The sequence below is a fragment of the Armigeres subalbatus genome, chromosome 3, assembly GCF_024139115.2.
Source record: "Armigeres subalbatus isolate Guangzhou_Male chromosome 3, GZ_Asu_2, whole genome shotgun sequence".
Taxonomy (NCBI): domain Eukaryota; kingdom Metazoa; phylum Arthropoda; class Insecta; order Diptera; family Culicidae; genus Armigeres; species Armigeres subalbatus.
The window spans coordinates 227187456-227204026 of NC_085141.1; the positions used below are offsets into that span (position 1 = coordinate 227187456).

The 16571-nt window shown below is 42.7% G+C and overlaps 1 protein-coding gene across 1 annotated transcript; it reads left to right on the forward strand.

Moving 5' to 3' along the window:
- The first annotated feature begins 7146 nt into the window (after positions 1–7146).
- Positions 7147–16571, forward strand: LOC134220525 (phenoloxidase-activating factor 2-like). Its single transcript, XM_062699606.1, has 5 exons — positions 7147–7325; positions 15028–15212; positions 15274–15420; positions 15477–15791; positions 15856–16571. The coding sequence occupies exons 2-5, from the start codon at positions 15036–15038 to the stop codon at positions 16408–16410; spliced, it is 1194 nt and encodes a 397-aa protein (XP_062555590.1). The 5' UTR covers positions 7147–7325; positions 15028–15035; the 3' UTR covers positions 16411–16571.

Below are 16571 nucleotides of genomic sequence, written 5' to 3' on the forward strand. Positions count from 1 at the left end.
GGGATTTCTTGGATATTGCAGAACATATGTAACAATGTGCCACTATCGAACCTGTTTGATAGATCTTTGGTTACGCGTGTAGACTCCAAGTCCTTACTTCTGAGGTTTCTTGAACAACGTAGAACATATGTAGTGATCACATTCTATTCTAAATATCATTTTGATCGGCGCGCCGTTGAAATAATTTCAGTGCCGAAGCCTGGGGGTGGTTTTGGAAGATCATTCTCCTTCCCCAATATTTCCGTTCAAACCCTTACACATTTGAAAACATTTCGGCTGCGCCGCTGAAAAGAACAGCTCGGACCTCTTTTATTGTCACTTGTTGAAAGGATGCAAAAAGATTTTTTGTTTAGATTACTTGTTATACACTAAATTGATCTTCGAATATTTTCAAATGTGATACATAATTATAGAAATCCGAGGACTCGAATTGTAATAATTAATTTGTTATGTTATCGGCACATTTCTCAGGCCATCCAAGAATTTCCTGGAGCTAAGGCTCTCAGATCTCCGAATATTCCTATAGCGAATCATGAATCAAATTGGACATGCCTCTAACATGTGTTCCATTCCATTCCATGAAAGATCTATTAGCCTCTTTTTTAAATGCAACTTGCCGCTAGTCATCATTTGGATCAAATAGCATTTGAATTCCTGTTTAAATCTTATCCAATTTGATGATATGGAACATATGGAGCATGAGTCATTTTTGGAAAGATCTAACGGGCAATAGGGCGTATACTCAAGGAAATTTTCGGAAGACGTGGAATAAAATAATTTTTAAGGGCATATCCAATTTGGTTCAATGGATTACAAAGCGCATTACCCATTTTGAAAAAGAGATAACAGCCGTTTGACGGTCGTACACTCATTACGTAAGGAGATTTTCTGGGTTGTCTACACCTCTTCCCCCATGTAAGATTTCTGTCATACAAATGTTTTTTTTATTATTTATTTTGTGCGTATGAAAAAGACAGCCCTCTCCCCCATAAGTACTTATGTAATATGTATACGGCCCTTCGGATACGCGTGCAGACCTGCAGGCCAAAACTCCAGGGAATTCTTGGATGAACTGTAATGGAAAAAATGTTGAATCCAATTTGTAACATGGTTGCAGAAAGATCATTATTTTTAATAAAATAAACCAAATAAACTCATACTTTATCGCCAAGCTAGTCTACTTTGTATTTCACTGCCTGGGATGAGCAAGAGTTAATCGATATTGCCACTAGCGCTCTGATCACTCTACCGTTGTAGACGATGGAGGTGTCATCTGTGAACAGAGACAGAATTCCGCCTTCTGGAGGTTCTGGCATGTCGGAGGTGAACAGATTGAAAAGCAGGGGCCCGAGGATACTGTCCTGGGGAACGCCTGCGACGATGTTGTGCGCATTGGAACTCGCTCCGCTGATTGAGACCCGGAATGTCCTTGCCGACAGGTAATTGTTGATGATTTTCACCAGGTAGCTGGGAAGATTGTAGCGTTGTAGTTTGTACACCAGGCCATCATGCCATACATTGTCAAATGCCTTCTCGACATCGAGTAAGGCCATGGCGGATGTTTTTGAGACAAACTTGTTCCGTCTGAGGACGTTGGTAACTCGGGTCAGTTGGTGTACAGTTGACCGACCGCGTCGGAAACCAAACTGTTCCTCGAGCAAGATGTTGAGATTTTCGGCAGACTCAAGTAACTGGTGATGAATAGCTTTTTCGAATAGCTTGGATAATCCTGAGAGAAGGCTGATGGGACGATAGCTTTTGGGTGAGGAAGGATCCTTCCCAGGCTTCCGGATGGGGATGACTTTCGCTGACTTCCAGGACGATGGGAAGTAGCTAAGCCGGAGACACTGATTAAAGATCAGCGAGAGGTGCTCCAAGAACGGAGCACTCATGTGTTTGAGCTCGAGATTTAGGATGCTGTCAAAGCCGGGGCCTTCATGTTCTTCGATGATTTGATATATGCCGTCAATTCACCAGCTGAGATCTCCAACTCTTCCGAGAAGTCGTTGGGAATCAAATGGATGTTGTTAGCAAGCTCGTTGACGGCTGCTTCGTGTGCATTTTTTTTCGAAAAAAAAATTTCTTCTAAAAATTTTGTCTTTGGGGAGGGTTTTATGCTCAAAACCACCCCCGTGGCTACGCCACTGCCTCGATGATGTTCAAAGCTTGGAAGCTTGGCAACAGACGACAGTTAATGTTGTATCGGAGTGCGATGGCCACACCACCTCCCCTGGATGGCCGGTCGAGTCGCACGATGCGGAAGTTCGGAATGTGGACGCTCATCTCCGGTTTTAGGTGCGTTTCAGTGATGAACGCCATGTCGATCTCCTTCTCTTCGAGGAAATCAGCCAGTTCGATGCTTTTGCTCTTGAGTGAGCAAGCGTTCTAGTTGACCAGTCCCACCCTAGCATCCATTTTCAATAATGAACATGCCAAGAGTGAAGACCTGGTCGAAACGGGTTTTGCAGTCGCGCAGCCGAGTGGTGAGCTGTGCAAAGATCGGCATCAGTTGCTCCGGAGTGTAGAGCGGAGCAGATTCTTCCGGAAGCGTGGAGCGTCTTAACGTCCCTAACTAGCTTACCTCGTTTCGGGGTTCTCAGGGTCGGCTTGAGCCTGCTTAGGGGCCGCACAGAGACAAAAGTGGAGCAGCAGACAACAACAATGATCCAAGACCATACCATGCAATTCAGGGCTACTAGCTTAAAGAAAGGAACCGATTTGTTACATTTTACATACTTTTATTTATATATGTTTTCATTCTTAAGAGTTAGTTAGGGTTAGAATTATCGTTGCGGCCGTTTTACAATTCTAAGCTCATACCTTGTGTGTATATCGGGAACCCGCCGGCGAAATGGATGAGATCGTTCCTCATGGTCACTCCTGTTTATTCTTCCCTGACCCAGAAAGGGGGGGGGGGGCGGTTTCGGCAGAGGGAAAGCTCCGGGTTGATTGACGTTCGAAAGGGGGAGGGCCGATTTTGATACATGGTTTCCGGGTCGCTTGGCATCCGGTCGATGATGATGCTGGAGTTGTCGTGCGGTCCATACCGGGACTGGTTGCCACCGTAGTGACGGAATGTGACCGTCCTATGCCAAATTCCTCTGACAGCACGAGGAAGGGTTTTCTTGGTCGCTTGGCGTCCGGTCGACGATGTTCTTAACGATGTTTCTGGAATTGTCGTGCGGTCCACGCCGGGACGGGTTGTCACCCTAGTGACGGAATATTAGCATCCTGTGCCGATCTCCTCTGACAGAACGAGGAAGGGTTTTCTTGCCTTCGGCGAAAACGTCACCAGCGAACGAACGAGAAAAAACACTTGGAAAAAACTCAAAGGTTCAGCCCAATCGGGTTGAACGCAAAGGTGACGTCGAACTACGTAGCTGTATGTAATCTACAGGTTTTCGACTATTCTGTGCATTGAGACCAAAGCAAGCGTTTTTCAAGCCCAGCCTGATTCTGTTTTCGATGTGATGTGTATAATTTTTGGACCAACATTTGAAAATGAAGATAAAAATAAAATTTTCAAATAATCGAGGATGAACAACACTCTCAAGCGTTCACATATCCAAATTACCAATTGATAAAAACTCGCTAGAGAGTAAGAAACGTTCGATAATTGTATCTCGATTCGAAGCATTGGTAACAATGCCAAACATCCGATTGAACTTCATTGTTGACATTAAATTGGTATTAATTAGGTTTATATTATTTTAAATGATAATCGATTACACAATTTGAAAAGCACAAGCCTGGCTGATAGTGTACAGCTGCAACCATCACCGACGCAAACTGCTACAGAGACTTACCAGCCATCGCTACGTCAGTCTAAGCCTCTGGTGGCTCATTACAAAAAACCTATTGCGAAAGCTGGGCTGTCAACGGCGTTATTAATAATAATAATTATTGCGAGAAGATTGAAAAATTCGAACCGGGATCCGACGGTCGACTGTTGGAAAGCTGTTCCACAAAGGTCAAATCACTAGTTGCACGGTAAACATTTTTGGTTTATTTTTTCGGTGTGAATGTTGATTAATAAAATCAACGGGAATATGCAACTTTAAACGAGTGTTACATGCCGCTATATTTTTTTAACAAGTTTTATGACACTTTGAAGGCATATTGCCATATATTTATGTGATTTTGAAACATTTTAGATTTCTCGAATATTCTTGATATCAAGAAATATCAACACTTTTCGTACAGTGCATGCCATTTTGAAGTTTCCGACACTCAGTCTGCTTCTTCTTCTTTGCTCCGCAAAATCAGAATTCGACACGGTTGTTTCATAAGGGCCAATGTCGCAAACGTAAACAATGCCTTTTCCTGCAAATTCCTCAACAACTAGGACCGCTTCCAGCTAACAACTACTTGGAACTGGTGGCGCTCCGCGTCTTCTATCAAACGGAAGTGGAAAATACCGCCAGAAGTCTCTAATCTTCCTGAAATCAGCAGAAGAAGTCAATGTTTACGTTTGCGACATTCGCCCTTTTGAAACAACAATGTCGAATTTTCCTCTCTTCTCGCAATATTCCTTCACGTGAATTGCGTCGGACTTACCGTTTAGTCCGGCAGACACCTACGAATCAGCAAAAATGAGCCAAAGAAAGTTCACCAGAACGCATTCACTGCAGCAGCGAAGAAGATTCCGAGCCCCTCTACTGCATCAACAGACGTAAGCAAGAAGCTATCGTCAAATGCCCCCAAGCTTTCCAAGGAAAACGCACGTTTAAGTTAGCATGAACGAACTGCACCAGTTAAAAGCCCTGCAATGGCGGACATAAAAAAACTTTCAATGAATAACTAAAGAAATGCTGATGAATTACTAAGTTGAAAAGCAGGCCAAGTTCTAGTTGGAATGTAGTGCTATGGAAGAAAAAGTTTGCGATGCACTTACGAGATTGACTGATTCACCGAAACCAAGTGCTAAACTGTTAGCAAGTTTTTAATAGTAAATATTATCATACATAGATATTGTAACACACTAGAGTCGGTTTTTACGCGGAAGATATGGGCCGCGTAAATTAAAACAACGTAAAAAACCGCGTAAATCCCAAAGTATGTCTGAAGGAATGCGGAAATCCAGAAACTCGCGTGAATAAAAAATCGCATAAAAAACGATTCCTGTAAAAATAACCGCGTAACAAACGACTTCAGTGTACATCGGGTATGAAGCGTTGACTCTTCCTTGATCGAATGGTCCAAGAAAATTGAAAATCCATCGAGAAACGGCTGAGATATTAACGTTCAAAGTCTATCATATTTTCGTGACGATTTTCAATTTTTTGCAATCGTAAAGTGTACCCCAATATAGAAAAGACAGACGTAGTTCTACGTCAAAATGCGCGAGCAAAAAACAGGTCCGTACGTGCTGCTGTCTCGAACTGGAATGCTCGCCTCAGCCCTTTCATTATTCGTTATGAGTACACATAATATTTGCACCCATAACAGATCACAAAAGGGTGGGGCTAATGGACTTACTTTATTGAATACAAGATAGCTTCTTTCCGGCGCGCTAGCCATTCTGATCGGGATTCTGGAGAGAGCGGAACCATCGCATTGATGGTGATCGTTGGCGTGATTGCTGCAGATCATTCAGCGTCAACGAACCAATATTTTACCCAACAAACACATTGGCGTATTTCACCCAATGGCGTATTTTTAATTTTACCCAGCCAACGAAAAGCGTAAATCGTTTCTTGTCAGGACCACCATTTCTTTTTAAGTTGATTCAAGGTGAATTTTCATCAAATCGACAGAAAATTCAATAAAAATGATAGCGTAGGAAGCGGTGATGGTCGTCAGCGATGGTAGCGGCAGAAATTTTGTTCGCTGCGATAGCTTCTACAGCCATTTACAAATAAAGTTTTCTTTCGAGATTTAGTCATTTGGCTGTTATTAATGTAAATAATAAATCTGACCTAGATTATTAGGTTTACCACGACAAACTCGGGAAAGGCGCAAAAAGTAAAATTTTAATTAGCATGGAAAGAATAAAAAAAAACCTTCTTCTCCCTTGCAACCAATAATAGCAGGCGAGGAAATTTCATTTGTGTGTTGCTGCCACCGATGACAAGTGATTCTTTGAAGAAATTCACTTTAAGTCAAAATATCTTTCTGTTACTATACTTTTAATAAATGATACTTTTAATAAATAAATTTGACCCTTTAGGACCAGAGAAGAATTTTCTCCAAAGAACAAAACAGAAACACAGGGTTTCAGAAAATTGAATCGCAACGATGGCGGTAGTAGCCCCAATCACGGTCAGCTGCTGTAAACTTATTCGAAACTTGGAAAAAAAAAATCGACGTCATCGGCGGCAGCAGCAGCAGCATTCAAGTACAATTGTCTCGCGATATATTTTTTGTGTCTTTTTGTTCGAAACTGAAACTAAACTAGCGAGGGTCACAATCGTCTCACAATCCAATGCAACACAATTTATTATGAGATTTTCCCTAATCCCTAATCCTAATCTCCCTAATAAATCTAGCAACTGAATATACTTGTATTTAATCAAGAAAGAATAAAATTTTATTAATCATTTTCAAGGCATTGCGTGGGTTGTTATTGGAACCTTCTTCGATCATCAGCCCAGATAACGATTTGAACCTGTTTTCAACATAATCAGTTGGACATTGGCATATAAGGGGCGATTCAAATATGACGTCCACTACTTTTTGGGATTTCTAGACCCCCTCCCCCCCTCTGTCACGCTTTTTTATATACCTAGTACATGTACTATCACAAAATCTTAGACCCCCTCCCCCCATAAAACTTGTGACGTCATTTTTGAACGACCCCTAAGGCTACCGCTCAATATCCGTTTTCTCGTTCTGTTTCGTTTAGTTTTGTGTTCCCAATAGTTATTCAGTATCTAATGCTATATCAAATATAAACGTCTGTTCCTTTGTTTTTACTATGAATATAAAAAAAAAACAATGTTTAAAAAATAGTAAAACTGAGACGATTGCTAAAACAGGAAAGCGAATTACAATACTTTTTTACCCAAATTGTGAAGAACTTCCAATCAAAGCGGTTTATTGTTTCTCTTGCTTATGCCATCGCTCATTAATTCTACCAATACCAAAATGGTCCACCAAACACAAGTAGTAGGTATGTCTCGTGTTCTGAAGCCCACAGCATGTTCGCGAATCGGCGGTCATCGATAGTAGCGATTGGGCCTCTCGTCTGATCGTGCCGGTCTGTCCTATCTGTGATTATTGCACCCGGTCTAGTGGAGATATTCTTCCGTGCTGGTCACTGTTTTGCTCAAGGGAACCATTGCGATAGCGGTCACTGCCAGTGACAAGTTGAACCGGTTCTACAGGTAAGCTCCATCCGCATACATTCAGCTTGTAGGGGGTAAATCTCATCTACGTGGGCGTCCGATTTGCATTTATTATCATAACTTTTAATGCGATGACGCTGTGCGTGTTGATATATGGAAGCTGATTTTATGGTGGCACTACTCATCGGTTACCATTACTGGATATGTACCAACGAAGAAGTGAAACGAATTTTTAGCAATGTCACAGTGGAATAATAAATCGTCGTTGAAGCGCGAAGAGAAACTAATTGCTCAAATCGCTATAATGGTAAAACTAGAAATTCATTAGTAATTATTTTGAATTTCAACGAATATGAAATTAGTAAACATCTTGTGAATCTATATAAAGTGAGTATGTAACATACGCTAAAAGCCTTTTATTTATCGAAGTTTATTGGCACAGCATGTTAATTTAATTGCTTTTAGAATTTCCGTTACGTTTGTCTTAACATTCCATTATTTCAAAATTATTCAATAAGCTTTGCATATAAACTTAATTTCAGACACATATTTTATTCGTTATACTTCGATATCGAATTTCGGTTTGATGGAATCAAAGTTTTAATTGATCTTTTAACCTTATCTAAGCTTGGCTAGCTTAGCTTAGACTGATTGTACATGTCAATGGTAGATACTCCGTGATTGATCAGAACTGGTGTAAATTGCACTGCGATCCAAGATTCACTTGGATCATAGAGCAATTTACGCCAGTTCTGAGGTTGATGTTGAGATTTACTACCTATTCTTGAAGTACACGTTTCAGCAGCTCGCAAATCTTGATCAAAAACGGCGTCGACCAAGTCCTTATAGTCAGATGGGAATTGAAAGTAATGTTAGTGTGCAGTTATTCTTGCTACTACAGACTGAGAATACCTCTGCATCTCCACGATTACTACAGAAAAGAAGTGGTTTTAGTTAGGTAGAGCATGAGCATGAGCATTATGACGGCACAATTCGTAGTTGCTACTCCTTGTTTGACTAGAACTTGCGAAATTGTACAGAGAACACAATTATGGGATGAGCTACCCATTCTCAATGTAGGGGGGGCTGGGAAAAATATGGACATGCTAAGGAATCGCATCATTTTCACAAGGAAAACGTCGTAATATTGGGGACCTAAACCACTTACGTGAATCTTAAATAGAAGCACTACCCCTAGTAACACAGTTCGGATCGATTTAGTTGCAGCAACTCCAATGTGACTGAATTTGGTCGCATATGAATCACAATGACTGGTATGTGACAAGTGTGCTACTCGGGGATGACTTGAAGTCAATTTAGTGGAAAACAATCGGATTTTGTGATTTTTTCGACAATGAAAAACAGGATGAAATAATCTCGATTTAAAAGTATGCGGGTGAAATGGACATAGTGTGTGGGTAAAACGGACATGGTTAGAAATTTAACTTAAAACAGTGAATTTAGTTGATGAATTGTATGCATAGGCTATGCATCTCTAAAATTAGCCTCTGGAGATAAAAATGTTGGATAATAATTAATATATTGGTAACTTACAATTATTTTACTAAAAAGCATGTTATATCAATAAAAATCACCTAAAAATGCCATTTGTTTGAACAAAACTCGGAAATTCGAATTTCCTAATGAATGCTTGGTGTTTTCGGTGGTAAACAATACAAACTTTTCAAAATAAAACTTCGTTGAAAAAAAAATATATGTACCGTCATATGGGGGTCATGGGGGGAAGATGATCATTTGATGTGTCAGTCAAAAGTGCCTATTTTTTCACTAAACGTTGGTCTAGTAGGTCAATAATATTATCTGTTCAAGTAATGTTACTGCTATGTAGAGAATCCGAGTTTTACGATTATAACCATGAAAGTGTAGTTCGTGGAAGAAAGCGAGAGATAGTCATAAATGGCGCTATTTTCGTTTCGAATATTGACTTCGTAGACTTCTTTACGTGGTGAATTCAACATTTATTCATATAATCTAGTATATTTTGACGGCAAGGTCATAATTATTTTAGTAGAGTTGTCTTGATCAACTTCACCCCAAACCAGATTAGTCAAAAAAAATGCGCTAATTAAATTTATTTCAATAAATGCGATCGCATTTCAGGAAACTAAATATGTTGACTATTGCAACGTATAGCAGTACATGTTTAAAAAACATTTGTTTCGATTTAAAATGTAAACACACATTGTTATTGCATGTTTTGTCTAAAAAGTGATCATCTTCCCCCAGATGACGGTACTTCATATGGTCCATATTACCCACACTAGAACATGTTCATGATCCAACTCCGTGGTACTTATGAGGGTGTCGCAATATACGGCGAAGATGGGCGTGGCTAGGACTAGTAATCATCATGCTTTTGTGATTTTTGTTCTAGATTACAATCAAAGATCACACCCACCTTGATTTCTGATAGTAATCTGAATGGATATTTCAAAAGAAAATCATGAGTATCACTAGTGCCTAATTTACGAAGTACACCGTAACTATGCTATGTTATGTGGCCTTCGAACAAATGGTTATCGACCGAAGACTTCCAGCCAAATGGCCCTTTCCGTCATTTGGCTGGAAGTCTTTTGGCGGAAAACCATTCGTTAGAGTTTCACTTGACCGAATAACACGTTAAGCCAAAAGTCAACTGTGGCCGAACCGGTTATTAGATCTAAAATACTATCGCTTTCACCGTCAAAACGAGGGCTACGATCGACCATAGCGTGTGACCCAACGATATCGTGGCTTGTTGGCCACTAGCGATAGGCTCGCCGGTTAACTTTTACCTTGAGGTCCTATAAACGGTAACACACGGCTCCAAGTGCCTTTTATTTGCGTATGCTTCACTTAAAAACCGAATGACGGTTTCACGGCGTCCTTCATGGTCCCGATGACTTTATTGCGACTAACTATTCCAACACCACTTTCAGTACGTGAATCGAATGTTAAATCTGTTCCGATATGACCATTTTCTTTGCGTTCTCTTAAAACATTCTAGCAAATATTTTTATGTCGATCATTTTACCTCTGTATCTCTTCTCCTTCCTCCTCTTTTTTTGAACCTCATCTCTTCCAGGGTTCTCCAGAAATAATTTCAGAGGTACCACCTCTTTACTTTGAAGACTACTTTCAAAAGGATAAAAATTCTCCATTGTTTATTTACAGTATCGTAGTAGAGATTATTTCAATAAACTATTGTTTTGTGCACGAAAGTAATATTTCGTCTAAGAATGTAAGGTATTGTGTCTAACTAGCCAGTATTTCATTTTCCAATTTAAAAACTGGTAACTGTTGAAACCAGGGTTACGCTACCTTAATCGTGTTGAACGGGTTGTTTTCCCGATGCTGACACGTGCGCACACTGCAGAGTTTTGTGTAGAGTCCATCTTTGGCACTCGGGTGGTGATTGATCAGTACCCTTAGGGAAAATCCATAAAGTACGTCACGCAAAACCCCGGTGGGAACTATCGTCGTATGCTGACAGGGAAGGGGGGTTTGCTCCTCTCCGGAGGTGCAAATCTTACTGAGCGTCTGTTCTCCATGACAGGATCGGCTCACAACAGCGTCTGTTCTCCATGTTAGGGGCGGCTGATCATCGTCCGAGTGCCAGCGAGGGACTCTAAGTGAAACTGTGCACCATGGTCCACCGGGAATTTAGGGGGTTTGGTGTCAGGCCATGCCAGCCAGCCTTTAAAAAAACATATGCAACGAACAATCAACAAGAGAGTACGGACCGGAACCATCGGCGAAGACCACTGGGACGAAAAGGGACTAGCGAATGGAAACTCGGTTCGTGGAACTGCAAATCTCTCAACTTCATCGGGAGCACACGCATACTCGCCGATGTGCTCAAGGACCGTGGATTCGGCATCGTAGCGCTGTAGGAGGTTTGTTGGAAGGGATCAATGGTGCAAACGTTTAGAGGTAATCATACCATCTACCAGAGCTGCGGCAACACACACGAGCTGGGAACAGCTTACATAGTGATGGGCGATATGCAAAGGCGCGTGATCGGGTGGTGGCCGATCAATGAAAGAATGTGCAGGTTGAGGATCAAAGGCCGGTTCTTCAACTTCAGCATAATCAACGTCCATAGCCCACACTCCGGAAGCACTGATGATGATAAGGACGCATTCTACGCGCAGCTGGAACGTGAGTACGACAGCTGCCCAAGCCACGACGTCAAAATCATCATAGGAGATTTGAACGCTCAGGTTGGTCAAGAGGAGGAGTTAAGATCGACTATTGGGAAGTTCAGCGCTCACCGGCTGACGAACGAAAACGGCCTCCGACTAATTGATTTCGCCGCCTCCAAGAATATGGCCATTCGCAGCACCTACTTCCAACACAGCCTCCCGTATAGGTACACCTGGAGATCACCACTGCGGACAGAATCACAAATCGACCACGTTCTGATTGATGGACAGCACTTCTCCGACATTATCGACGTCAGGACATATCGTGGCGCTAACATCGACTCTGACCACTATCTGGTGATGGTTAAACTGCGCCCAAAACTATCCGTCATCAACAATGTTCGGTACCGACGACCGCCGCGGTACGACCTAAAGCGACTGAAGCAACCTGATGTCGCCACTGCATACGCGCAACATCTCGAGGCAGCGTTGCCGGAAGAGGGTGAGCTCGATGGGGCCCCTCTTGAGGACTGCTGGGATACAGTCAAAGCAGCCATTAACGACGCAGCGGATAACAACGTCGGGTATATTGGTCGAAGTCGTCGGAACGATTGGTTCGACGAAGAGTGCAGACAGATTCTGGAGGAGAAGAACGCAGCGCGTTCTTCAGCAAGTTCTATCAGAAGCTCAACGCTTCCCTCAAAGGCAGCGCTACGAGGAACATTTGAATGGCGCTGAGAGTACAGGCAGTGAAAGTCAAGGCAGCGGAGGAGATGACTACGTCAGTTCAGCGGAAGCCAACCAGCCCACACCTTGAGGGAAGTTAAGGATGCCATTCAACAGCTAAAGACCAATAAAGCAGCTGGTAAGGATGGTATCAGAGCTGAGCTCATCAAGATGGCCCCGGAAAAGCTGATCACTTGCCTGCACAAACTGATAGTCAGAATCTGGGAAACCGAACAGCTTCCGGAGGAGTGGAAGGAAGGGGTTATATGCCCCATCTACAAGAGAGGCGACAAGCTGGAGAGTGAGAACTTTCGAGCGATCACCATCCTTAATGCCGCCTACAAAGTGATATCCCAGATCATCTTCCGTCGTCTGTCACCATTAGTGAATGAGTTCGTGGGAAGTTATTAAGCCGGCTTTCTTGACGGCCGCTCGACAACGGACCAGATCTTTACTGTACGGCAAATCCTTCAAAAATGCCGTGAATACCAGGTCCCAACGCATCATCTGTTCGTTGATTTCAAGGCGGCAGACGACAGTATATACCGCGTAGAGCTATGGAAAATTATGGACGAGAACAGCTTCCCTGGGAAGCTTACCAGACTGATCAAAGCAACGGTGGATGGTGTGCAAAACTGTGTGAAGATTTCGGGCGAACACTCCAGTTCGTTCGAATCACGCCGGGGACTAAGACAAGGTGATGGACTTTCGTGCCTGTTGTTCAACATTGAGCTAGAAGGTGTCATGCGGAGAGCCGGGTGTACGATTTTCAACAGATCCAGTCAATTTATTTGCTTCGCGAATGACATGGACATTGTCGGCCGAACATTTGGAAAGGTGGCGGAACTGTACACCCGCCTGAAACGTGAAGCAATAAAAGTTGGACTGGTGGTGAATGCGCCAAGGACAAAGTACATGCTTGTGGGTGGAACAGAGCGCGACAGGGCCCTCCTGGGAAGCAGTGTTCCCGAGCAGCACAAGTCAGTCAAAAATGGTTGCAGCAACTTGATTGTGACCAAATCTGGTCACATATGAGTTGCAGTAACCTACGTGGAACATGTGTGCTGCTAGGGTTACGATAGACGGGGATACCTTCGAGGTGGTCGAGGAATTCGTCTACCTCGGATCCTTGCTAACGGCTGATAACAATGTCTGTCGTGAAATACGATGGTGCATCATCTGTGGAAGTCGGACCTACTACGGGCTCCAAAAGAAACTTTGGTCAAAAAAGATTCGCCACCGCACCAAATGTGTCATGTACAAGACGCTTATAAGACCGGTTGTCCTCTACGGACATGAAACATGGACAATGCTCGAGGAGGACATGCAAGCACTCGGAGTATTCGAGAGGCGGGTGCTTATGACCATCTTTGGCGGTGTGTGACGGTGAAGAATGAACCATGAGCTCGCCCAGCTCTACGGCGAACCCAGTATCCAGAAGGTAGCTAAAGCCGGAAGGGTACGATGGGCAGCGCATGTTGCAAGAATGCCGGACAGCCACCCTGCAAAGATGGTGTTCGCTTCCGATCCGGCAGGTACGAGACGACGTGGAGCGCAGCGAGCGAGATGGGCAGACCAGGTGCAGAACGACTTGGCGAGCGTTGGGCGTATTCGAGGATGGAGAGATGCGGCCTCGAATCGTGTATTGTGACGTCAAATTGTTGATTCAGTGTTATCTGTTTAGATGTAGACTAAATAAATGAATGAAATATTTACTACCAGAATTCCCGGGGTTAGTTACCCGAAATGGTGCGATTGATGAGGATTGCCAGAGAGCGACGGACGAGAAAAATGCTGCTAAAAGTCGAGTGCAAGTAGCTGATACCCGATAAAACAGGAAAGGTACAGTGTGCAGATAATCGCAAAATCCAGGCTTATGATCCTGCTTAGTGCGGTCTGTGAGTAAATAAAATAGGGCGTGGAGAGCGCGTGTGATCGTGTTTTCTTTAGCAAGCAGAACAATCGCGAGATCTCTGAAATACTTCGATATGCTTTGTGTGGTCGGTAAGTCAATAATTATTAATAAGTTCGTGTTCAATTGTGTTTTTGTTCCGCTTTGATCCATTTACATTTACATTCTACATTACATCCGGCTTATCGTTTACCAAAATAAGCCCTGCTACACTACGTGCCCCATATATCCAACATCCCAGTGATATACAAACATCTCCTCAATTCGTCGAACCAAGTCGATCGGTATATAGGAGAACTGCTCCCATGTCCATCTCACTGAACATTTTCTCATGTCATCGCGAAATAAAGAAATACAGCACCAATCTCGTCACTTCTTTTCACAAACATGAGTGCTCACTTCTAAAAAAAATCACAAAAATAAGAAACAAACCAGTTGTTACTGTCACTTTCGTGGCACTTCTTGGAACATCCAAAAACGAAAAACGTGGCAAAGTAATAATTCCCATGATGCATAATAGACCGAGTTGTCAGAATCGATTCGACAAACTCATTTATTATTCATGTCACATTATTTATTTATTTATTTTCAAAGACTTATCAACTGTTTTAATTAAAATATGCGAATTCTCGTCAATGACAATCATGACATCTAATCTGTTTGAATCGATAGAATAATGTAATAATTCAAGAAAGTTCACTAGTTCCACAGTTGTCGCCAGAACAGACACAATGAACAAACTTCTATTTTCGTAAGCTATATTTTACCAGCGAAATCCTTTTCCTTAGTATTTAAACTTGGGTTATTGCACATTCCCCCATTGCTCTATGCTGGAATACTATTACTCATTCGTGGAAGAACGTCCGTCAGTATTGTAAATAAAAAAAGCTACCAACAACCGGTCGTTTGGTTTTATAAAATGACTTGCTTTACACAAAACTCTACATTTGTTTTCCAGCATTCGGAATGAGGCGATCCGTTTTGCTATCTTGTGCGCTGCTTGTGTTCGCATTGGCTGGGGCCAATGCCGAAGATGGCGATCTGGACTCTCTCATCAATAGTTTGTTTACCTCGTCGCCCGGTACCATCATCGCCACAAGCACAGCAGCACCTGCACCAACATCTCCTCCGATAGGCACACAGGTAAAACCGAACAGCGTGTTCAAGATTTAATTAATTTCATATCGTTTTATTCGACTCTTAGGCTGCTTGCCTGCCTGGACAACGCTGTGTTCAAAGGTATCTCTGCACAAACGATTCAACCAGTGGGGCTGGGTTGATTGATATTCGTTTTGATAATGACAATCCTTGCGTTAATTACCTAGCAGGTTGTTGCTATGAAGAAGATATCGTAAGTTCCTGTAATATGACTGCAAAGCTGTTTCCTAACTTGTCGGTTATTATTAGATCTCTTCTCCACCAACGGTACCAGTTTTGGATAACCCGACATGCGGAAAACGTAACCCCGATGGAATTGGATTCCGAATTACTGGTGCTAAAGACGAATCGGAATACGGAGAATTCCCATGGATGATTGCGGTATTGAAGCAAGAACAAGCCTTGGGCCAGGTTGTTAACGTTTTCCAATGCGGTGGATCCCTGATACATCCTAGTGTTGTTCTGACGGCGTCTCACTGCGTTCAAAACAAGTCACCTGCTCAATTGAAAATTCGCGCCGGAGAATGGGATACTCAAACCAAGAACGAAGTATTTCCCCATCAGGTAAAAACACATACAAACATTTTCTCCGCGATTTTATTCTAAACTTGTTTCAACTAATCCCTAGGATCGCCAAGTTGTTGACATAGTAGTTCATCCTGATTATTACAAAGGAGGTCTGTACAACGATATCGCGCTGTTGTTCTTGGAGTCTCCTCTCAAACTAGATGAGGGAATCCAAACAGTTTGTCTGCCACCACCAAATGCGAAATTCGACCTGCAGCGATGTTTCGTTTCGGGTTGGGGAAAAGACGTGTTCGGCAAGACGGGATCTTATCAGGCAATATTGAAAAAAGTTGAACTGCCAGTCGTGCCAAACACACAGTGCCAGACTGCACTGCGGTCCACCCGTTTGGGGCCGAAATTTGTGTTGCACAACAGTTTTATGTGCGCCGGTGGAGAGATTGGAAAAGATGCATGCAAAGGAGATGGAGGTTCCCCGCTCGTGTGTCCCATACAGGGATCGGCTCAGAGCTATCACCAGACCGGCATCGTTTCGTGGGGTATCGGATGCGGCGAAGAGACACCTGGAGTGTATACCGACGTGGCAAGTTTTAGAAACTGGATAGACCAACAAATGCAAAGCCGACACTTCGACGCGAGTAGCTACACTCTGTCGTAAACTCCAGCGCGATTGATAGTCTTCGACCCAGATTCTTGAACGGTTTCTGTCTTCCTATCTAATATTAAACCTGCTCGATTCAACCGTTTGTTTGATGACCTCGTTAGTCAGTTATCAATGCATGTCGTCCATGAAATAAAAACATCAATACACAAATAAAA

What these genes read in the sequence shown, in the direction of transcription:
- LOC134220525 (XM_062699606.1), top strand. Translation starts at nt 15,036, where the DNA reads ATGAGGCGATCCGTTTTGCTATCTTGTGCGCTGCTTGTGTTCGCATTG. An exon ending in CTCCTCCGATAGGCACACAG is followed by an intron (nt 15,213 to 15,273) that starts GTAAAACCGAAC and finishes TTCGACTCTTAG; the next exon opens with GCTGCTTGCCTGCCTGGACA. An exon ending in GTTGCTATGAAGAAGATATC is followed by an intron (nt 15,421 to 15,476) that starts GTAAGTTCCTGT and finishes GGTTATTATTAG; the next exon opens with ATCTCTTCTCCACCAACGGT.